Source organism: Thermothielavioides terrestris, chromosome 4 (genome assembly GCF_000226115.1).
Source record: "Thermothielavioides terrestris NRRL 8126 chromosome 4, complete sequence".
Taxonomy (NCBI): domain Eukaryota; kingdom Fungi; phylum Ascomycota; class Sordariomycetes; order Sordariales; family Chaetomiaceae; genus Thermothielavioides; species Thermothielavioides terrestris.
The window spans coordinates 2,757,877-2,782,952 of NC_016460.1; the positions used below are offsets into that span (position 1 = coordinate 2,757,877).

At 41.2% G+C, this 25,076-nt stretch overlaps 2 protein-coding genes across 2 annotated transcripts; one reads left to right on the forward strand and one right to left on the reverse strand.

Annotated features, from left to right (window-relative positions):
• Positions 1-1,564: 1,564 nt before the first annotated feature.
• THITE_2054992 (uncharacterized protein) lies at positions 1,565-1,804 on the forward strand (the record flags this gene model as incomplete). Its single annotated transcript, XM_003655593.1, has 2 exons — positions 1,565-1,654; positions 1,700-1,804. 2 exons carry the CDS (start codon positions 1,565-1,567, stop codon positions 1,802-1,804), a joined length of 195 nt encoding a protein of 64 aa, XP_003655641.1.
• A 20,723-nt stretch (positions 1,805-22,527) lies between these two features.
• On the reverse strand, positions 22,528-24,712 carry THITE_2119559 (uncharacterized protein). Its single transcript, XM_003655594.1, has 2 exons — positions 24,281-24,712; positions 22,528-24,200 (listed from the first exon to the last, which is right to left on the reverse strand). The coding sequence occupies exons 1-2, from the start codon at positions 24,624-24,626 to the stop codon at positions 22,624-22,626; spliced, it is 1,923 nt and encodes a 640-aa protein (XP_003655642.1). The 5' UTR covers positions 24,627-24,712; the 3' UTR covers positions 22,528-22,623.
• Positions 24,713-25,076: the final 364 nt, after the last annotated feature.

A 25,076-nucleotide genomic window follows, 5' to 3' on the forward strand; every position in this document is an offset into this window, starting at 1 on the left:
ATATAGAGAAGGATATAGATAAAGATATACCGATAACCGGGATCAATATAATCTATATTGCTCTAGCCTAAGGGGGAGCTAACAGAGGTTATAGAAGAAAGTAGTAGTAGAATAGAGGAAAATAAAGTATAAATACACTATAAACGAAGTAGGTAAACAACGAAGTATATATAGTACACTAATAAGCTAGAGCCTATATCCATTGTAGGCGCTAGAGCTACTTTATAGCTACCTATCCCTTCGCCCTAGCTAAGAGACTAGCTCCTTAGGTCGATATTAACAAGTTAGAGGCTAAGGAATAGGTAGAGGAGGACTCTCTCTTTAAGGAAGAGGAAGGAAAAGAGTAGCCCCTATACAAAGTCTTATATAAGGGCTAAAAGGACCTAGCCACTTATAAAATAAGTTTATAGAGATTAGAGAAAGAATAGATAAGCCTCCTTTTCTTATCTTTATTTTCTTAAACTCCTCTAGTTTTATAAACGTATAAATAGATAGTAGGTACTAGAGCTATAAAGCTATTAGCAAAAGAGTATATTAGAGATTAAAGATTAAGTAAATAAGCTTATTAACTCTCTATACCCTAGGTATAGTAGTTAAAGGGGTATAAATTATAAAGAAAATTATATATATCGCCTATATTATAATAGATATCGATAGGTAGATTAATACTACTATATTCTATATAGTCCTAGAGCTAGTCTACAACGTTATATTAGAGCTCCTTTAGATAAACTATTGTAGGATTATACTAGACCTAGCTAATAAGGTCTTTACTATTAATTTATAAAGTAGCCTATAAATATATAAATGCTCCTTATAGTAGAAAGAAACTAATACTACCTTAGTTATAAGTATAGTATTCGTAGGTATAGCCTACAAAGTATAAAGGAAGAAGTCTAAAGGGGTATAAGATATATTCCTCGTTACTAGTATCTACGAAATAACTACTATATTAGGAGCAGCTATCTCCTAGCCTAATGCCGACCTAGACCCGAAGGTCGCTTTGCTAGAGGAGCTATATAACTTCGCTAACCTCTTTGACAAAGAGAAAGCGAATAGCCTACCCCTTTATTAGAAGGAGGCCAACTATTATATCTATCTTAAGATAGGCTTAGATAGAAAACCTTTTAAGCTTCTATAGGGACCTTTATATAATATACTAAAGGACTACCTCCTAGAGATTCGAAAATAGGTTGTAGACCTATTGGATAAAAGATAGATTTAGGTAAGCTCCTTATTAATAATCGCCCTAATCCTTTTTATAAAGAAGCTAGAAGGAGGATAAAGGTTCTATATAGACTACTAAGCTCTAAATAAGATTACTAAGTAGAACTAGTATATACTCCCCTTAATTAAAGAGACTCTTTAGTCCCTAGCTAGGGCTAAATAGCTTATAAAGCTAGACGTTAGAGCTACGTTCTATTATATCTAGATAGCTAAGGGGGATAAGTACCTTATAGCGTTTTATATAAGGTTTAGACTATTTAAATAGCTAGTCTACCCCTTTAGGCTTATAGATACTCTTATAACGTTCTAGAGATATATTAACAACGCCCTTAGTCTAATGCTAAGAGACTATATAACGATATATCTTAACGACGTCTTAGTATACTTAAACAAAAGTCGAAAGGACTATATAAAGAAGGTATATAAGGTCCTCTAAAGACTAAGGGACGTAGGCCTCAACCTAGACTTTAAGAAATATATATTTGTAGTAAAGGAAATTAAATATCTAAGGTATATTATAGAGGTAAAGGTCTATATCTACCTTAACCCTAAGAAGATTAAAGCTATTTGTAAATAGGAGGCGCTTTATAAGGTCTAAAAAGTATAGAGCTTCCTAGGATTCGTTAATTTCTATTGTAACTTTATCCTTAACTTCTTTAAAAAGGCGGCTCTACTAATATGCTTTACCTATAAAAATGTCCTATTCCACTTAGGCAAAGAGGAATAGGAAGCCTTCAATATGTTTAAGGCTACATTTATATCGGAGCCGATCTTCGCCTAGTAGGACCCTAAGAGGGAAACGATTATAGAAGTAGACTATTCTAATATAGTATTTAACGAATATTTGTCTTAATAGGGAGAGGACAGGGTTCTCTACCCTATAGCCTACTACTTTATAAAGCTAAGCTCTATTAAACGCAATTATACTATCTATAATAAAGAGCTATTAGCTATTATCTCTTACTTTAAAGCCTAATTAATAGAGCTCTAGAGCGTAGCGGCCCCCTTTACTATCCTAACTAACTATAAGAACCTTAAGTACTTTATCTAGCTATATCTAATTAATAAACAATAGGCCTAATAGATAGAGACGCTTTCCCTATTCAACTTCAAGCTAAAGTACTAGCTAGGATCCTAGGCCTTATACCCTAATATACTTTCTTAGTGTAAACAGGACGAGCCTAAAGATAGCTAGTGTATCGCCTAGCTACTCCCTCTGATCAAAGTATATTAGACTAGTGTATAGAAGGAGGCTAAGTTACCTATAGGAGAAATGCTCTTCGAAGATAAGTAGCTCGCTACCCTATAGGATAAAGGTATTGTCGGAAACGAGTACTACGCTTATTAGCTCTAAGCTGTTCGAGACGGAGCCTAGAAGTTTCTAAAGGAGGCGAACGTAGTATAGACCTAGATTATAGACTACTCCTTTAATATATAAGGCGTACTCTAGTTCTATAGCTGTCTTTAGCTCCCTATATAAGAGCCTTTAACTATTATAATCATCTAGTAGATCTATAACTCGGTTATATTAAGATACCTAGGGCGTAATAAACTATTTAAAATACTTTAGAGAGATTACTACTAGGACCTTATATTGTCTAACGTAAAGCAGTTCGTTAGGAACTACAATTAGTGCTACTAGAGCAAAATCTCTTAACAACTATGTCAAAGGCTTTTACAACCTTTGCCTATCCCTAATTGCTTTTAAAAGTAGATCTCTATTGACTTTATAACCGACCTTCCTACAAAGGATAAAAGGGCGCCTAGCTACCTTATAGTAATTACCGACTATCTCTCTAAGTATATATAGCTTAAAGCAATATATTCGATAGAAGTAGAAAAGTATACCCTTCAGTTCTATAATATATAGTAGCGCTTTTATAGGTTCCTAATTTAAATTATAACCGACTGTAGACCGGACTAGCTAAGTAGGTTCTAGACTATACTATATAAAGTAGTAGAGGTAGAGCAGCTCCTATCGACATTTTACTATCTCTAGACGAATAGAGGGACAAAGTAGGTTAATCAAAAGGTATAGGCGATCCTCTAAATCTTCGTTTCCTTTGTATAGTACAACTAGCTTAAATATCTCTTAGCCTACTAATTTACATTTAACAATAGAGACTTGTCTATAACCAAAGTAAGTCCGAACTACCTCCTCTATAGGTTCAATATAAGTCCTATACAATTTATTACAATTTCGACAACGCCTATAGCCTCCTTAGAAGGCTATACTACTAAGTTCCTCCGCTATCTAAAGGAAAGAATAGAGTAGACCTAAGTAGCTATTGTATATATATAGCAGTAGTAGTAGACAAATATAAACCGCTCTTATCGTTTAGCTAAGCAGTTCTAAATTAGAGACAAGGTATAGCTCTCCCTATATAATATAAAGATAAACCGCCCTAATAAGAAGCTCGACTAGCTAAATACTAAATATAAGGTAGTTATAGTATCTACCCTTTTAACGGTAACGCTCAATATACTAAATGGCCTATACCTAACCTTCTATATTAACCTAGTTGAGCGAATAGCCTTTGACCTACTCCCTTTATAGAAAGTTACAAATAAGCGACTAGACCTTATATAGATTATATTGGAAGAGGGTGTTCCCTAGTAAGAGTATAGGGTAGAGGCGATCTTTAAAGCTTAGAATATAAGGAGGAGGGGGAACAACCGCAATATATACGTTAAGTAGGTAGATTATAATAAACCAATATAGGAGCCTTTAAAGAACTTCTTAGATACTACTATACTTAACAAGTTTAAGTAGGAATAGAGAGATATATAGTACAACGATAGGCTAGTATCGAACTAAAGAAGGAAAGGGAAACGTTATATTCGTATATAAACTACCCTATAAAGACTAATAATATAGATAAATACAACTACCTAAGTATAAAGAAACTACAATATATCTGAGTTTAGTTACCTTTCTAAAACTAAATAGAATATAGCTATATATGAAAAGACAATAAGACGTATAAGTAGCGCTATCTACTTTAGCTTTATAACAGGTCCTATATCTAGTAGATCCTTCTCCTTATCCTTAAATAGGTATATAGGCAAGGCAAGTATATATAGGGGCGGAATAGGCGTATAAGGGGTATACAACAAGGGTAGTATATACGTTTAATAGGTATATAAAACATCCTCTATAGGGGAGGACAAGCGTCGTCTATAGTATAGGTCGTAGAGGGACACGTATATATAGGGTAAGTAGCGGGGGTAGGACCTCTAAGCGGTATAGATAGGTAAAGGGGAGGTAAGTATAATAACGTACTCTACAAAGTATAAATTCGTCTTAAAGACAGTTATTTGAAACTATACTATAGTATAGACAACCTCTATAATACGCCGATTCTCCTACTAAGAGGAATTAAGATGTTATATTATATACTTGATAAAGTGACTATATTACTATATAGTGAGATTATCCTAAGGAGTCTAGTATAGAACTAAGGCTCTTCGCTAACTTAAAGTCGAAGGCGTAGGGGAGGTGACTAGGAGTATATTAAAGGCGAAGACAGAGCGTGCTAAAGATTAGTATATAAGGGCTATACTAATTGCGCTATAGAAGCTACGTATAAAGGCGATAAATAGCGTCTTTAAAATAGTGTAGTAGACTAGCTCGATTTTAGTTTTCTTATAAATAGGCTCTACAATAGCTTTATTATTGATATAGAATTTAATTAGACGTTTTAAGCTAGTATATAGAGAGGGGTTAGTCGCCTAGAGTGCCGAATCCTAGTAGCACTTAGTATATAACTTAGTATACTCTATATAGCTCTCTCTATATTCTTAGATATATTTGACGAAGTTACTATATATAAGCCGCTCAACGTAGTTTAGATAGATGTCCCTTTCCTCTTTAGGAAGGGCATTATCCTTATCGTCTAAGTTACCTTCGACAATATAGCTACTAATAGCGTAGTAAAAGGAGTTATTACAATTATTACAATTCTATCTAAGACACTATTAGCTTTTAGCCCAAGGCTAAAGTAGGCTCAACAAGGGATAATGTATATTATAGTCCTAGTTGTCGTCTCCTCTAGGACAACGTCCCTCTCTATTGCTATTAAAGAAAGTAACTATAGCTAATATTCTAGAGGGTATAGACAAGAACGAAACAAATAAGTTTTAAAAATATATCGCTATTATAAAGAGAATAGAAAGCTATTATAGAGGTCAAAGTAAATAGACGAGATATATATAGGACGTATATATAAAGGAAATAGTAGGAAGCTAAGTGTATATAAGGAGAGAGAGTTATAAGAATAAACTAGGTATATAGTAGGTTCTTATTAGGTTTACGTTAAAGTTGAAGTAGTAGCGTTATAGATATAGAATAGTTGTATAAAACAATAATAGATATTATCGACGGGACGTAGAACGAACGTACAACGAAAATAGCGTAGGCGATATAGGCGTTGCTATATATAAGAAGGTTAAGAAATAGATATAAAATAGAGACGAGGTAGGAAGAGCTAATACGTAGAGAGGATAGAGGATAGGAATACGAAGAAGAGATAGAGGTATATAGTAGAAGCGAGAAGAAAACGTAGGGTACAAAGTTTATAGAGGAGGAGAGGGTTTTAATAGTATAAGAGGGGGCTAGGTCGTACGCAATTAATAGGTACGCCTAGTACAACGTAATTACAATATATGAATATATAAAGCGGGGAAGGGCTAATTAGCGGCTTACTAAGGTGATGTAAACAAACAACTTAAGCCTAGGCAATAGAATAACTATAAACGGCAAGGCCTTAGTAGGCAACTACGCTAGGCTATTCTAATAACGAGGTAGACGCTATACAACTGAGCGGTAGGTGCTAGCGTCTATTATAGCTAGCGCTATACTAGACCTAAACTACGCTCGATATAGTATTATATATACTCTAATTCAACTGCTTAATAGGGCAAGGGGGGGTATATTATAGACTAGGCTATACCTAAGCTAGATATATAGGGCTATGCCCAGGATCTATAGCGGCCCTAGGACGGACTTATAGCGAGCCCGCTTCGCGCCTAGAATAACGTTGGTCCAAACCTATTTCGCGAGCCTCTGAAAAACTCTATACGTAGGGACCGTAGCCTATACTTCTCCTTTTTCCTTCCTTAAGGTAGTTGAATAGAACATCGTACGCTTATCTGCAGATGCTATAAGGCTAGCACGTTACATTTATAGGCATCTCTATAGTTGGTAAATATATAACTTCGAAAGATCCTTTCGTATATTCTTAATATAGCTATATATTATAGATGTTAATATAATATAGGCGAGTACTAATACGTTCGTTCTCGCCTACTATAAGGCGAATAGTCTATATATTGTTATAGAATATAGTCTAGAGTATACCCAACTTAAGTTATAAGTCGCTAAGGAAACGTTTAAACACTATTGTCTCCTATACTATAGCGGATAGAGCGAGGAGCTCTGCCTCTATAGACGAGGTAGTGACTATATCCTAGCGTATAGCCTTCTAATGAATAAGCCTACTAAATAGAGAGATAAAATAGCTATATAACGACCTACGTATATTAGGGTTATCTATATATAATACGTCTCCTATAATAAGTAGGATCTATATAGGAGCAACATCCTATAGTATACCCCTAAACTGAATAGCAAAGAAGCATATACTAAAGAGGTAGGAGATCGTATACTTTGTAGCGTCAATATATATTTCTAAGAGGTTCGTTAGGAAGTGTAAGAGCAACGAAGCTAGGAACGCGACCTCTATACGTAGTACGACTATAGCGTAGAGCAGCGATCTAATAAGCTCCTAGAATAGTTTAATCTATACTTGAGTAGCTATACTAGTGAACTTACAGAGCTCTATTATAGGAAGAGGGATACTTAGAAAGGTAATTTGATCTATAAGACTAAAACACTTTACAATCTTCTTAATATACTAGTTAAAGCAAAGCTAGATCTTATATTATATATAGTCGTAGATTACCCTAATGCCTAGAAACCAAGCTATATCCCCCTTTTTATACACTTCGTGCTTCGTTTTCAAAGCGTTGATAATCCTCTAAGCTTCTTCTATATAGTCTCTATAGTAGAAGACTAGATAGTCATCTATATAGAACAGTATAAGTATATACCGTTGGCGGTCGAAGAACAAGTATAGTTCCTTAGACGAAGCTATAAGGCTAAGCTTTTAAAGTATACTAAAGAACTTTCGGTACTAGAGTAATAGAGACTCTTATAAGCTATATAGAGCTCTCTATAATTCTATAAGAAATCTAGGCTCTTTAAACCCCTTAGGCATCTTATAGACAACACCCTTAGAGAGGTCTACGTTTAAGAACGCCTACGCTACGTCGAACTGCTTAACCTCAAGGTTAAACTATATAGCAATAGCTATTATCATATAGAACGAGTATATAGCGAGTATAGCTATATAAGTGCTTTATAGAGTAGTAAGCTCCTAAAGGTCGCCTCGAACGTAGATATACAACTTATATTTCTCGAGGTTACTATCCTAATTAAACTTATAGACGAAAACCTACTTTAGAGGCAGTGGTTTCCCTATAAAGGTCTTACATTAAATTTTACGCTATATCTTCCTATTGACGAGATTGCGAATCTCTTCCTTAGCCGCTTTTATAAACTTGCGCCTTTAAGGGTAGTTAGCAAGATCCTTCTAGCGCTTAAGAAGCTTAGCAAGGTCGTTGAAATATATCTAGGGCTTGTTTAGCGTTGCCCTAGGACGTACATCACAATGTTAGTGGACTGCTACTGTGAAAACCGTATATAATATATAGTACTAGATGCTATTGCCCTCTTATAGAGCGATTATAAGGTTATTTAAAAATGTATAGTAGAACAAATGCTATATATACTAATTTAGTATATCGATGCCCTCCTTATAATATATAGGGGCTACGAAGTATACTAGACTACCGCTTTCGCCTACACTGCTGCTAGGAGACTGTCTATAGATCCGTCTTAACTAATGAGTTGGTAGTCTATATATCTTATATATATATTTACGCTTCTCCCTTGCTAGCAGGGCTATAGGTGTTCTAGAATTAGGCTAAGAACTATAGTTTAAAGCGTCTTCCTAGTCGTTTAGAGCCTCTAGCTAATCGCTAAGGTGGTTAACCTCCTCTCTAGAGCTAGGAGTATCGACTATAGTAGCATTTACTATTGTACTACTCTAGCTAGTACTCCTAGTTATACTGCTAACGACATTGCTATTAGCATTTCTAATAACTATATTAGAGGCCTCTAATGATATAGTTCCTACCGTTCTACTATTATTGCTAGTACTATAATTAGTAAAGAGGCTACTTTCTTTAGACACATCTAGGCGTTCTAGGCATAGCTCTAGCGTTAGCTCTAGAGTATAAAGACCACTAGTAGGCCCTTTACCTAAACTCTAGCTACAATGCTTAAGTACTTCTATACCCCCTAGATAGGATAGAGAGTAGGAAGGAGCCTACCCTTCTATTACACAAACAAAGTAGGTTGCTACCTAGCCTCGTTAGCCAAGGTAGCGGGGCACTTAAACTAAGTAGGAGCTTCGGAGGAGTGTAAAAGGGATATATTATAAGAGTATAGAATGTAGGCAAGTGCCTACCTAAATATAGGAGTATAGTAGCCTATATATAAGGTGGCCTATACACTGTTGCAAAGCCTAGTGCTATTGTAGGGCCTAGTGGGCCTAGTGGACCTACACTTATATAGTTGGCTATAGGTGGCTATAGGTGACCTACAACTATATATAACAATTGCCCCCTCTATAAACAAATAGAAAAGCTGTTCTCAGCTTGTAAATCCATTATATCTTATACCTCAACCATCTAATCTATTTAATCTATTTAATCTACCTATCGGGTTTCTTAATTAGGGCGACTAGTTAGGGCGATCGATTAGAGGTTGGAGTAGTTGGAAGGATAGGAGCTAGGCTAGGGCGACGAGGTCTTTAGAAAAAGTAGTTGCGATTAACGGTTGGAAGGATGGGAGCTAGGCTAGGGCAACGAGGTCTTAGAAAGTGGTTGTAATTGACGTAGTCTTTAGGAGCTGAGCTAGGGCGACGACAAAGTGTTGAAGATCGTATATTATTGCGTTGCCTTAGATACCGACCTCTAGGTTAGGTTACGCTCTTTGGGCAGCTACCTTTAGGAGATCGAGGGCTTTGTAATACTTAGAGACTACCTAAGTAAGTAAAACTATAAGTGCTTCCTAGTAGGGCACTCGGGGCATCTACGCTTATATATAGTTGCCTAAGCTATATAATGTGGTACTGCTTAGGCATGCTATTGATGAACACTAGCTCCCTTACAAAGGAGTCTTATAGTTCATTGTATAGGTTCGAGTCTAGTAGTAGGCACCACTTGTTATACGAACAAAGTGGGTTGCTACCTAGCCTCGTTAGCTAAGTAGCGGAGCACTTAAACTAAGCAAGAGCTTTAGAGAAGTGTAAAAGGGATGTATTGCAAGAGTGTAGAATGCGGGCAAGTGCCCACCTAAATACAAGAGTGTAGTAGCCTGTGCGTAAGGTGGCCTATACACTGTTGCGGGGCCTAGTGCTGTTGTAGAGCCTAGTGGGCCCAGTGGACTCACACTTACGCAGTTGGCTACAGGTGGCTACAGGTGACCTACAACTGTGTATAACACCTTCTAGTTCCTATTTATCTATACCCCTTAGATATCTTAGAGAGCTAAAAACTGTTATAGGGTCTTTATAAGCATTTATAACTCTAAACAGTACTGCCTTAGCGTCCTAAGGCTCTATAGGGAGTTCAATAAGCTTAACAACCTTCTTAGCAACTACCACTAATTAAGTATTAAGCTGCTCCTCGCCCTCCTAGTAGAACGTACGTTCGTTAAAGGTTACGTTGTACGTTGTAATGACCTTTCTAAGTTTTAGCACCTAGATATAGTAAATGTTAGACGCTCTATATCCAATAAGATACCTAATATATACTCTAGGTTTAACCTTTCTAGTACGCCTCTCAATCCCCTTTTTACACTCCTTTGTTAGTAGGTACACCTAGTAGCTATATATATAAACGCCGCCTTAGTTAGAGCGTAGGTTAGCAGTTAGCGTATATACTAAACTAGGCTAATACTAGTGGAACTAGTGCTTAAACCAAGAGTTAAGCACCTTATTTAGTGTTATACGCAGTTGTAGATCACTTGTAGCCACCTATAGCCAACTGCGTAAGTGTAGGTCCACTGGGCCCACTGGGCCCCACAACAGCACTAGGCTCTACAACAGTGCATAGGCCACCTTATGCATAGGCTACTACACTCCTATATTTAGGTAGGCACTTGCCCGCATTCTACACTCTTGCAATATATCCCTTTTGCACTTCTCTAAAGCTCTTGCTTAATTTAAGTGCCCCGCTACCTTAGCTAACAAAGCTAGGTAGCAACCCACTTTGTTTATATAATAAGTAGTGCCTACTACTAGACTTGAACCTATACAATAAACTGTAATAAGGCTCCTTTATAAAGGAGCTAGTGTTTATTATTATTATTATTAATCTTACACCGATAAGGCACTTAGTACCTCGCTACTAAGGGCAAGTGGTCCCTCCACCTCTATATATATACCACTCATATATAGCGCCCGCACTACGTTCCTACTACGTAGGGCGGGCCTCCCTATTTCCCTTTCTCCAACTCGCTAGAACTCACCTTTCTAGCCTAGTGGCGACGGAGATATAGCGGCCTATATAGCCCGTTGTACGCCATTTACGTATATGATACGCTCTTAGCGCAAGTGCCCTAGCTACTAGGTACGCTACGTGCTCGCAAGGAGCGGCTAAAGGCCGATCTTTCTACGCCTCTTCTTTCTCTTCTTACGCTCCCCGCTTATGCCTAAGCCTTCGTAGCCAGCCATCAAAGGCTCCCCTATCGCGCTATCCCGGCTACTACGCTCCTACTACGCCTCTACAACGCCCTCTGCAACCCTCTTATATCTTGCCTCGCCCTTAACGTTTAGCTCGAGCGTTAACCGGTATTCTCGTAGGCGTCTAGTACGTATTAGCTATCCTATAATCCTCTAGGCGCCTCTCCTACTCCTAAGTAGCGCGAATAGCGTATAGTAGTCTTAGATATAAGGTCTACCTATAGCAACTATAGGATCTTTATAGCGTATTGTAAGGTAGACGATAGTCTTAGGAGCCTCGCTATAGCAGCAAAGTAGCGTCGACGTATCTAGCACTCCTCTCTAGAATAGGAACTGCCTAAGGCTAATAGCCCTAGTATACGCCTATATAAAAAGGGAGCTTTACACTTTACTAAGATCCTTATATACCTATAGCACTTGAGTAGAGGGCTCTAAAGAGTATAGGTCTACTACTTCTCTATAGTATACTCTCTCTAGCCTTTTAACGTCTATATAGCGTATCTATTGTTCTCTATATACCTTCTACTCCTCTACTATAGCTATATCTACGTTGGTATATAGCTATAGCTTCTAAGGTCTCTAATTATTATCTTTGTCGCTCTTATTCTATACCTTCGCTACTACTACTAGGTAGTATACAAAGAGCTAGTCCTTAGCCTATAGCTACTTCTATTCTATAGAGGACACCTCTATAGCTAGTCTCGCTACTAAGGCATAGTATATATAGCGCTACTACTTCAATCTTAACGCTACCTTTATATAGATATTACATAGAAGCTACGTAAGCCTAGTACTCTAGAGCCTCTGCTCAGCGTATATCGCCTAGCGGTTGAGATATAGGTCGATAGGGGGCACCTAGGTCTCACTTTCTAGGTTATAGACTAGGGTAGCCTTATATATACTAGCTACCACCTAGAGGTAGCCCAACTACGTTATACCAAAGCTATATACGATCTTATAGGGGGTCCCCCTAACCAGTGTTAGAGTATACTACGCCGCTACTCTATATAAGAGGACGCTCTAGATAACCTTTATATAGATCTCCCAAGCTCGTACAATATATATCCTATACGTCTTCGCTATAAGCCTTATAAGAGCAAACTTCTATATAGCTATCTTAGCCTCAACTGCCTTTTTATACACTTGAAACGAGAGCTTATAGTCCAACTATACGCCTAGGAACCTTGCCAACTCTATAGACGCGAGCCTAGGCTAACCTTCACCAAGGATATTAACGACCTCTATATATAGCCGCTACACCTTGTAAAGTAGATAAGCTCGCTCTTCGCTAGTTTAAACTATATTCCTCGCTCTATAGCCTACTTCTTATACTTAGTAAACCCCCTCTCTAGCGTATAGTAGCACACTAGTATATCCCACCTAAACGTAAGGAGGTTAGTATTATCTATATACTCGACTATTAGAAGCCTAGTATACGCCTCGAGGGTATAAAATAGAGAGGTAATAAAGAGGATAAATAGCGTTGGCGACAATGGCGAACCCTATAGTATACCTTGCCACAAGGTCGTTGGCTTAGCTATAATCCCATTAAACTGTAGGCACGCTATATAATCTTCGAAGTAGCTCTTTAGGAGTATAATCAGTTTCCTCTCAAAGCCTAACTCTTAGAGCGTATATAGTAGCTAGACCTAGTCGACCTAGTCGAAGGCACCTTTTAGATCTAGCTATAGTAGCGAAGCGTAAACGCTATACGCCTACGCTGTCTTTACCGTATTAGTCACTACCTAGATCGCTACTTTAGTAGACCTATACTATTGGAAGCCTATCTATATCTCTAGGAGTAGCTTATACACCTTAGCTATATATATTACCTAGTCTGCAATAGCTACTTCGATAATCTTGCCTACTACGCTAAGTAGCGATATTAGGCGGTACGCTCTTACCTCCTTTAGCTGCTCTAGAGACTTCCCTAGCTTCCTAAGGACAACTATCTATATAGTATAGAATCTACGTAGGAAGTGCTCTAGTTGGAAGTAGGCGTATATAATCGCTATAAGTACTATAGATAGTTTGCCCTCTTTATTGTAGGCCTTAAGGAACTTATTAGTAAAGAAGTCCTTACTAAGCGCTTTATTTAATTCTATATAGCTTATAATCTTAGTAATATTAACGCTACTAACCTCCTAATCGATAGGCATAGTGTTGTAGAAGGACCCTTTAGGCTAATCCCAGTTAGGAATACTATTGTGCTACGCCTATAGGGCGGGGAAGAAGTGCCCTATTAGCGTCTCCGCCTTCTAAACATATATTATAGCGCTCTAGGGCTCGCTAGGCCTTAGCTAGAGCGTAGGTAGCGCTAGTAGTTTAGAGCGTTGATAGCTACAAAGCTACGCCTATCTTTTAATATCCTATATCAGCTTCTGCTCTTTCGACGCCCTAACGAGTAAGTAGCGCTAATATAGTGTCTATAACCAATAGGTATAGTGCTTAAATCGCTATACCGTTTCACAGTAATACATTTAGGAGCTCGCTATATAGCTTGACCGCTAGGTACACTTAGCTCTCCTCGCCTCTTATATCGCTTCGTCGACCTTAAAGTTCTACTATAGCGTATAGGATCTCCGATTAAGCTTCTAGTACAACGCTACTATATCCACAATACTAGTTAGCTCGTATATAAAGGTATCTACCGCCTCTTTAAGCTCCTCTATTATATTGATCTCTCTAGGTAAGGTAAAAAACTAAGCCTTAGCTTTATACTTCTTATAGTCTAGTAGCGCCTAGCTATAGCCCTATAGTACGACGGCTCTACCACTGCTTTCTCTTAGTGGCATTTCAGCTACCTAAGACATATAGTCCAAGCCTACTAAGTTAAGTAGTCCTAGCTATTAGGCGCTACTACCCTATATTGCCTAGATATAGTCGATTGTACTATCTCTATTGCTATATTGTATTTAGGTAGACGTACTATATAGCGTATATAGCTCAAGCTCCTATTCTACTATAATCTAGAGTAGTACACTCGCTAATTAAGAAGTCCTATTATATATGTCCTACATTGGGTAGTAGGCGTTAAAGTCGCCTATAAGTATATTACGCCCCCTTAGCTCCTACTCTACTAGGGCGTAGAGCGGCAACCGCTACCCTAGCTCCTAGTTAAATAAGTAAATAGACTATACCGTAAAAGGGTCCGATCCTTCCTTTTCAAATGTTATAGCTACCTAATCTTCCTTTGCCTCAGCCAACTACGTTGTATAATCGAAGCATTTACTTATATATAGCGCTGCCCTACTAGCGTTATATACTATCTTATATCGACCGCCCCGTCTATAGGGTAGGGCTAAGGGAGTTATATCTAGACGAATTAATAGCTCTTGAATCGCTACTAGATTAAACTCCTCTTTGCCCTCTAACGCCTAGTTAAGGCGGCTTCTACTACTATCAGTGTTCTAGTAGAGCACTCTTAGCGTTATATCTATATACTTAGCGTAGAACAGGGGCCCTTAGTCATCTCTACGTCAAGTTACAAAGCTAGCTCTACATTCGTATCCTATAGGGGCGCTATATAAGTAGCGCTCCTAGCCTATATCCTAGTTCCTTAGAAGGTCTATAAGAGTACCCTAAACTAAAACAAGTCTATACCATTGGATCGTCCTACCCTCTAGATGTTAGTAGGCTAGCCCACCTTAGTAGGGCGCTTCCTTAGGCGTTGCTCCCCTAGCTCGTCCTCCTAATTCCTACGTTGTACGCTTATATCTATAGTCGCCGTCGCTCAAGGCTAGGGTATATAGAAAGTAAGTAGACGGTCGTTGAACTACTCCCTTATACGTTAGCACTACTCCTTCGCTATTTTGCAACTTACGTCAAAGGCTGTATAAACACCCCTATAGTTAATACACTTTAGCCTGTTCTTAACTAGGTCGGTCTTAACTAGGCACCTCGCCTCTCGCTCCCTCGTAGTGCCACTATCGCTATACGCTATATAGACGTAGACTAGATAGTATACCTCTTCCTTTTTATAGAATATCGCCTTATACCCCTATTTCCTATATTTAAAGTATAGAATCATATATACTACACCCTTAAAGTGTTTATAAAAGTAGACTATATAATTGAGTAAGACCCCTTAGTCGATAAGCTTCGCTACCTCCTTAATAGTATACAACTCGATTAGTATATATATTATCTATAGCCTCTATCCTTCCTTAGCGCTACCCTATAGCGCCTATAGCCTTATATATATAATCTAAACCCTATTCTCCTTCGCTAGGTCTATCGCTAGGCGGCTAATGTCCTCTCTATATCTCGCTAAGGCAACTAGCTAAACGCCCTTCGTAAATACTATAAAGGTATAGCACTTAAGTATCGTAGTTGCTTTAAATATAGCTATAACCTATACCTTGTTGTCCTTGTCGATAAACTACGCTTAACGGTCCTTCTCGAAAGTCACTACTATATTCCTACTCTTAAGCAGCTTCCTCGCTATAATTGTACTACTATCGCTATCTCTAGTCGTCGCTCTTATCGTCGCTATAGCTATATTGACCACCTAAACTATATCTCCTATACTCCTATTAACGATATTTGTAGGCACTTGCCCAAGGTCCACTACAAGTTCGTAGAATAGTTTCTTCGATATATACTATACATAGCTCTCAAGTAGCTAGGGCGCCGCTATTATAGCTAAGCCCTACCCTACCACCTAGGCCTAGGTCTTCACTTATATACTCCCCACGCTTACCTATATCCTAACCTTATTCTTAATTTATATAACCTCCTCTTTAATATAGTCGACGCTCCTATATAGCTTATATATATCGTAAAGGTAGTTCAGCTCATTTCGGAATACCTTATAGAAGTACACTTACGCTATAGCCTATATATATAGCTATATCTCTAGTAGCACTAGGACGTAGAATTCCTATAAAAGCCTTGATCGCTTGTCGCTAGCGCTCTTAATGTATATATTCCGATTATTCGTAGCTCCTATAGAAGGGAGCCTAAGTCTTTAGTCGCGTTGGTCAGGGTATTTATATACGTTAGCTATAGTATTGCGATCCGCGGTACCCGTTATCGGGACATCGCTATCGCTACTATGGCCCACGCGACCGCTACGCCCCTGCTACGACATCGTAGACTAGGGTAATTGGGTGCGCTAAGAACACTCGCGTTGTCGGATTCGATTTTAGCTCAACGGTTCCTTCGCAATCGGCGTTTGAGTGCGAAGAAGTATTCTTAGAGAGCCAGTGTTTATTATCAACAATGTACCTAAGCAGTACCGTATTATATAGCTTAAGCAACTATATATAGGTATAAGTGCCCTAAGTACCCTGCTAGGAAGTACTTGTAGTTTTATTTACTTAGGTGGTCTCTAAGTATTATAAAGCCCTCGAGCTCCTAAGGGTAGCTGCCCAAAGAGCGTAACCTAACCTAGAGATCGGTATCCAAGGCAACGCGACAATATACGACCTTCAACACTTTGTCGTCGCCCTAGCTTAGCTCCTAAAGACTATATTAATTGCAACCACTTTCTAAGACCTCGTCGCCCTAGCCTAGCTCCTATCTTTCCAACTGTTAATTGCAACCACTTTTTCTAAAGACCTCGTCGCCCTAGCCTAGCTCCTATCCTTTTGACCGCTCTAACCTTCGATCGATCGCCCCGACTAGTCGCCCTAATTAAGAAACCCAATAGATAGATTAAATAGATTGAATAGATTGGATAGTTGAGGTGTAAGATACAATGGACTTACAAGCTAAGGACAGCTTTTCTATTTGTTCGTAGAGGGGGCAATTGTTATACATAGTTGTAGGTCACCTATGGCCACCTATAGCCAACTACGTAAGTGTGGGTCCACTGGGCCCACTAGGCTCTACAACAGCACTAGGCCTCGCAACAGTGTATAGGCCACTTTATATATAGGCCACTATACTCCTGTATTTAGGTGGGCACTTGCCTATATTCTATACTCTTGCAATATATCCCTCTTACACTCCTCTAAAGCTCCTACTTAGTTTAAGTGCCCCGCTACCTTGGCTGACGAGGCTAGGTAGCAACCTACTTTGTTTATATAACATTCGGTAAATGGTAGTTATAAGCGTAACTTAGGCTAATGCTATATAAGTATATAGCTATAACCGTCGACTCCGAGTATAGGTTCTAAGGAAGTCTAGCGCCTATAAGTATCGCGATGCTCTTAGTAATAAGTTCTTTACCTATGTATTCTAAACCGCTATTAGGCTCCTTAATATCTAAAGGTATAACCTCTAAATCAATACCCTACTCCTATGCCCAAAGCTTATACACTATATATCCTTTAATGTCGATGACACTAGTATCGCTATCTTGTCTAATCTTGCAGATAGGCAACCTAAACTAGCGTTTTACCTAGCGTTCAAAGCAGATAAGCTCATTGTATATATTATTATATATTTTATATATAAGAGGAGTCGCGAAAAGCTTTCTATTATACTCGTTTTTGATAACTAGTAGCTAGTTCAAGCCGTTAAACACTCTCGGAAAGTCGAACAGATCCTAAAAGACCCTCTAAAATAGGTATAGTAACGGCTTCGATAGTAGGCAGCGCGAAATAACCTATTCTACGTATACCTACGTATATACCTTATATTCTAGCCTATGAGGCCTACAAATCTATACACCTCTAGCGTTCAAAATAAGATACTCTAGCGCCTCTAAACTCAGATAACTAGATCTAATATACTAGAGAGCCGCCAAGTCTTCTCTCTCTAGAAGTAGGTCCTTTAAGGGCCTGCCCCTCCCAAAGTTCTTTATAACTATAACGTTTATAGTTATAAGTCTAGTAAAGCTTCTAGGGAGTACTCTAAGTGTATTAAAATAAAAGGAAAGAGCGTTGTATTATAAGAAGGTTAGGTTGAACTTCTCAACTAGTTGCCTAAGTACAATACTTTTCTCTAATGTTCTTTAACGCAACGTATAATCTAGACTATAGTACCAAGCGCTCTATACTTAGAGGCGTCTCTTAGAGACAATATTAATATAAAAGCCTTTTATAATAGTAACGTTGTCTATAACAAAGTCTTTAGTATTTAAGCTATATATATTATTTAAAATATTCTTAATAATTTATTTGCTATAGCTAGAGATTAGGAAGGATATAGTACTAGCCTCAATAGTTTTACCGCTTATCTCAACAAATGTACTAGGGACAAGGAGAGCCCTATTATTAACGAGATTGACTACTCTACAATTATTAAATAGGATATACTTACTAAGTAGATATAGGCTAAACTTAAGAGATATAAATACGCTATATACTCCTTTAAACTCATTTACGATTACTAGATTGATAACAATATATACCTAGAGCGCTCCTAGAAATAAAGGACCTATACTACTATTGGAACTAGTAGCCTTAGCGTTTAACAATATATTTTAGATCTTCTAGCTAAACTTCTAAAGCTCTATTCGAAGGTCATTCCAACGCTTCTTAGCGAATCGTTAGTATACTATATTCACTACGTCGCTTAAGAGCGTTATACTATTTAGAGATTCCCCTATTAGAGTATACCGAAGTTGCCGATATTCTAAGGGAAACTACTAATAGCGAAAAGTCTTTAGCTTATATAGGTAGTCACAGTTCTTCTTACACTTCTAACTACCCTTCTAACCGTTCTACGCTCCTAGAAGCACAAGGTAGGTTCTAGGCTTCAGATAAACCACCGCTTTAGCCTAGAGGATTACTTTAAACGAAAGAGCCAAGTCGAGGAGAGTTAGTCCCTTCCTACCTAGCTTCTTAGCTACGCTAATGTCCTTTAACGTATAAGTCGCCTATTTAGGATCTAAGCGCTTCTATATAGTCTTGAGGAATATAGTAATAGCTATCGCGTTAGTGACTACAGTAATATTAGTCGCCCTTGTACAATAGAGGACTAAAATATATTTAAGAATCTAGGTCCTAGGTTCAACGCTACTCTAGCTACCTTTAGTAAGTATAGCTATATACTCCTCTATAAACGCAATGAAGGTAGTGCTATTAGAAAGTACAATAATCTTATATAGTGTCTAGATAAACCTATATATACTAGTAATATTCTTTGCCTCTATAATATCGTATATAGTATAGGCATAGTAGTCGCTAACAGATATATTGATCATCTTATAAAGCTTGTTAACTATATAGAACACTATAATATCGATAGTAGATTTTAAGAACGTTTTATAAAGCTTAAGAAACTTATAGCGAATCTCCTCCTTAGTAGGCTTAATTGACTAAGGTTCCTTGCTATAGGTATTAGGGTCAAAGGCCTTCTAGTTTTACAGTGTAGTATACTACGCCTAAAGATAGCGATCCTAGACCGTTTAACGAGCAACACCCTAGGTAGGCTATATAGGAAGGCTAAGCATCTTAGCCTCTATAGCAAGCGTAGTGTCTAGGTCGATAATATACCAAATATACAAGTTATTAGCCTCTTAGCGAACAACAAAGATCTATCTTAGCTAGTCCTTAGGACTATCGAGGGCTAGAAGCGCTATAATAGCAATGGTGACGGTCTTCTCAGTTTCAAATAGCATCTTAAAGTAGACTAAGGTATACTACGTTGTTTAGACTGAACGATAGAGGTAATATAAACTTATAGGAGTTATTAACGATCGAGAAGACTTAAAGTGGTTATAGAAGAAAAGAAGAAGGATAGCCCTAACTAGGCTACACCGCTATTATAAGTGTTGTACACGAACCGGGCTCATAACTAAGAAGAGCAGCGAAATAGGGCTATATAGGATGCAGAGACATATGTATTGAGAGAGGTGCTCCTCTTATACAAAGTAGGAGGAGCATCGAGGTCTATATACATATATAGGCAGAGCTAGTATATACCCCCTAAGTGGAGGGAGCTTGGCAGATAGAGTCACGTACACACTAGCTCGCGACAGCTAGTCTATAAACTTATTCTCCAAGTCCCTCTATCTTTCCTAAAAGGCACCCTCATCGCTAGTATAGACTATAGCGCGCTAGACACAGAGAAACCTATCTACATTGTTAACCTATTTATATAACGAACCTATAAGCGCCTTGCTATTAAGCTATAGTAACTGGCTATTCAATATAGTTATATCCAAATGCTAGTGGTAGTTATCTACATTAAGAAGGCGTATAGCCACCTCTTGCGATACCTTGTCAAAATTAGCGATGTTGATAAATATATCGCTATCGTCGTCGTCGTCGTCGTTACGTAAGTAGCTCCCATCGCTACCCTTCTCTCCTAGGGCAGTGCCTTCTAGTGGACTGTTCCATTTCTTCTTAGTGTTAAAGGCAACATTCTTTATAATATACTATATACAAATCTAGTACTAGATATTATTGTTAAAGATCTTCCTATATACCTTCTTAAATACTTTATTGTAATCTAAGATAATAACGTAGAGATATTCGATTTTATAAATCTAGAGGAACTCCTATAAGACTATAAGAACCTATATAAAATAGTCCTCCTTCTTACCGCTTAGTAAGCAATATACAATGTTGAAGGTTGTATAGAGGTTAGTTACGCTATAGATCTAAAGGAGTAGTATATCAAAGATGTTGACCTTATAAGTATAGTCGAGTGACTACAACTCAAGGTTCTTCTTCTATAGGTCAAAGCACTAATCGTAGGTCTAGAAGATACATTCAACTAGGCCGTTTTACAAGCCGCCTTCGCAATATAGTCGATAGTAGATATTATCCTTCGTCCTTAGTACAAAGAGGAACTGTTGTATAGCTAACAACGGCCCTGCCTTATATACCTATACAACGTATATTTCGTTAAAGACGTCTTACCTAGTGAGCTTGATACTAGGGAATTCTAGCTATACTACAATAGTAATATTTAAATAGGTTAGTCGCAGTTGCTAGGTATACTATAAGATACTAGTAACGATATAGGTATTATAGTCCTTACGTCGATAGGCTAGAAAAAGCCCTACTATTTCTAAATAAAGCGGGTAGTTGTAGATGGATTTTACTACTTCGAAGTGCTAGAGTCCATTGTACTTACGACGAAGTGCCTTTGCTAACTAGGTACAATCTTTCTTTGTCGACGAGGTATTCTATATACCTCTCTTAGGCTAGGACTTAACGGCTTTGCTCTTGCAATACCGTAGATCAATATGCCTAATCTCCCTAGTACAATCGGGTATAGAGCGGCATTTGAAGATAGCGAAGCTATAGCGCTGTACAAGGTCTTTAGCGACGTTGATAAGGCTGTTAGACGATAGCTTAGGTTCGATAGTAAGGCAAGGCGCATTGGGAGCAGGCGATATAGCTAGCGATACAGAGGGCGATGGGCAGGGCGATATAGCTGGCAACGTAGAGGGCGATGCGTAGGGCGATATAGCTAGCGATGTGGCTAGCGATGTAGAGGGCGATACAGAGGGCGATACGGCTAGCAATATAGAGGGCGATACGCAAGGCGATACGGCTAGCGATACGGCTAGCGATACAGAGGGCGATATGTAAAGCGATATAGCTGGCAATGCAGAGGGCGATGCGCAGGGCGATATGGCTAGCGATGCGGCTAGCGATGTAGAGGGCGATGTAGAGGGCGATACGGCTAGCAACGCAGAGGGCGATGTGTAGGGCGATACAGCTAGCAATGCAGAGGGCGATGTGCAGGGCGATACGGCTAGCGATGCGGCTGGCGATGCGTAGGGCGATACAGCTGGCGATGTGGCTGGCGATGCAGTGGGCCTCGAAGCCCTGTAGCCTTCGAGGGCGGCGAGGTTGGCGATGGCTTCGTTCGGTGGCGACATTGGTATGTACCTCTTTCTGTGGCGATATGCCGGATAGGGAGCGTGGCGATGCGTACTATAAAATTTTAGTGGTGACGTACGGACCGTCCCTAGTAGGTAGTGGAAATAAAAAATCTGCGTAGTGGATTTAAAAAAGTCGCGACGGCACGACGCTTTGACTATTGTTACCTGAGATAGTTAACTGACGACTTGAAATGAAATCAGCGCAACCTGGTGTAAGCACCACTCAACCGCGCAGGGAGGAAGGCTTGTGTTGATCCCTAGGGGGGGTTTTTACAGCAGAATCGGCCTCTCAACCGGAGAGGCCAGCCAAGGCAATGTAATCCTTTCACAAAGTTTTTTCAAGAAGGCACGAGGGATTTCCAGAGCGGGAGCATCCCCCCTGCCGGGACAATGAATGCAAACATTCGGTGCTATTGCTCCTCCTACCGAGAGAGAGGTAACTACAGCAACGCACAGGAGTCAGTACACCAACGCGGTGTACGTATACACAACTCATCCACAAACCACAATCTTCCAAAAATGCCCTTTTTAGTTGCTGCTCGTTCGCTCCAAGGAACGTTTTCATACGTCTTCGATGTCTTGTAGAAACACAGGCAGGCATGCAGCAGTAGGGAGAGGCAGAAGACGGGTCCGGTGAGCTCCCCAAGTGATGACAGCAGCAACCAGGCCCCGGACGGACACACACTAGGCCGACCGGCAGAGAAGAGAAGAGAGCGTTCTCTGATTCGCTCCGAAGTGGAAACGAGCAGAAGAGACGGTGCGCCTGACAGAGGCTAGCTAAGAAGAAGCAGCCTAAGCAGAGACGCTGACGCTCCTCAGCCCCTCCATCTCTCTCTCCAAGAGCCTCTCGGTCAGCCCGCCCGTCAGCGCGGACCCGGAAGCAGCGCGGTTCTGGAGCGCCCGCTCCGCCTCGGCAGCCTGAAGCAGCATCCGGGCCGCTTCGGCGATGCCCAGCTGCTCGTCGGTCCAGAGCGGCTCGTCGGCCGGCGCATCCGGCACGCCGACGCCGATGAAGCCACCCTCGGCGGCCCAGTCGCTGGTGCGCTTGATGCCGAGTTCGGTCCAGATGGTCTCGATGGCGTTGACGAGTTCCTCGCGGTACTCCTTGGTGTGGCCTGGCGTCGGCGTGATGCGCAGGCGCTCCTGGCCGACGGGCACCGTCGGGTAGTTGATGCTCTGCACGTAGATGCCGTGGTCCTGCAGCAGCTTGTCGCTCGCTTGCTTGGCCAGTTCGGCATCGCCCACCAAGATGGGCACAATGTGGCTCGGGTTAGGGATCACGGGAATGTCGCGTTCACGGAGCGCTTCCTTGACGGCGCGCGTGTGCAGCTGCTGCAGGCGGCGGTCGCCCTGGTGCTCCATCTGGTACTCGATGGCTGTGCGGGCACCAGCCATGACGGCGGGGGGGAGCGAGGTGGTGAAGATGAAGCCCGGTGCGAGCGAACGGACAGTGTCGACTAGCTTGGCACTGCCGGCAATGTAGCCGCCCACGCAGCCGTAGGCCTTGCCCAGCGTGCCGGTGATGATGTCGACGCGGTCCATGATGGTGCCGCGAGGTCGCCCCTGAGCGTGCGCCTCGTAGTCGAGGTGCTCAGCCACGCCCGCGCCGTGCGGGCCGTACATGCCGACCGCGTGAACCTCGTCGAGGAAGGTAATAGCGCCGTACTTCTCGGCAAGGTCGCAAATCTCCTCGATCGGGCCGATGGAGCCGCACATGCTGTACACCGACTCGAAAGCAATGATCTTGGGGACGTGGAGAGGCAGCGATGCCAGCTTCTCCTCCAGATCCTGCACGTCATTGTGTTTGAAGATGATTTTCCTCGCGCCCGAGTGGCGGATCCCCTGGATCATCGACGCGTGGTTCAGGCTGTCCGAGAGGATGACGCAATCGGGCATCTTGCTGCCGAGCGTGGCCAGAGTCGCGTCGTTGGCCACGTAGCAGGAGCTGAAGACCAGCGCGGCTTCCTTGGCGTGAAGCTTAGCAATGGTCTGCTCGAGCTCGACCGCGTGCTTGTTGTGGCCGGAAATGTTGCGCGTGCCGCCAGCGCCGGCACCGTACTCGTCGAGGGTCTCGTGCATGACCTTCAGGACCTGCGGGTGGCGGCCCATGCCCAGGTAGTCATTGGCGCACCAAACCGTGACCTTTTCTTCCTTGCTAGCCATGTGGGCGCGGGGAAACTCCTTGGCCAGACGGTTGATGTTGTTGAAGTAGCGGTACGACTTGTCTTTGTGCTTCTTCTCCAGCTCGCGGGCGTAGAAGCCCTCGTAGTCGAACTTGGCCGTATGCGCGCCAGCCGGGCAGGTGTGCGTGGCAGTCGTAGGGTTGGCGCTGGCGTGCTGCTTAGTCGGAAGGCGAGGAGGCAGCTGGACTGCAAGACGAGCGGCGGATGTCAGCAGAGGCATTCCTTAAATGCGCATGCGACTGGACGACTGGACGACTAAAACCTACCCTTATCACGGCCGGCGAACACGGAGGAGTCAACGGCTTGGGCCTCCTGCGCGCTGCTGGTGTGCAGCTTCGCCTTGGCGGTCTTCGCGTGGCCGGGGAACGTGGACATGGCGGCCTTGCCGGAAACGCCAGGGAAGGCAGCGGCATGGCCAATGCGAGCCGACTGGATGGCCATGGCCTTGCCCATCACCGGGCAGCGGCGGGCAAGCACCTGCAGCTTGGACATGGCGCCGCCGCAGGGGGAGGTCAATGCCGGAGTGGCCGTTGACATTGCACGGAGCCCCGCGGCAGTGGCATTCCTCATGAAGGGACACACAGCCTTGGACTGGCGCAGAACGGCGTCCATGGTGGTTGAATGGAGTAGACTTGGTCGATTCAATTCAATTGCGATCTTCGCAGCCGGCGTTGTTGGATGGGATGGGATCGAAGCGCACCAAATTTGTCAACGGATGTCAACAGCGCGGGGGAGGGGTGGTGATTTCCGTTTCGATGTGGCACAAGAGAGCAAGAAGAAATAAGTTATTGCAGAGTTCTTCCTGCGAGATCCCAAAGGAAAGGAGAGAAGCTGAGGACAGCGCGCGCAAGAAGAGACACACCGACACACAGCAGAGGATGATGACAGTTTTTGGGGCAGAGGAGAGATGGAATCATCAGACATTCTTAAGCACTTCCGCGCATGTTCGTTAACGAAGCGAGGCGGGCCCACCTTTCGGTGGATCCATCTACCAAGTAGTCTTTCGGGTTTCGGTATCTGTCTCCCTTCAATGAAATTCAGGCCATTTTCCGCGCTGCTGCC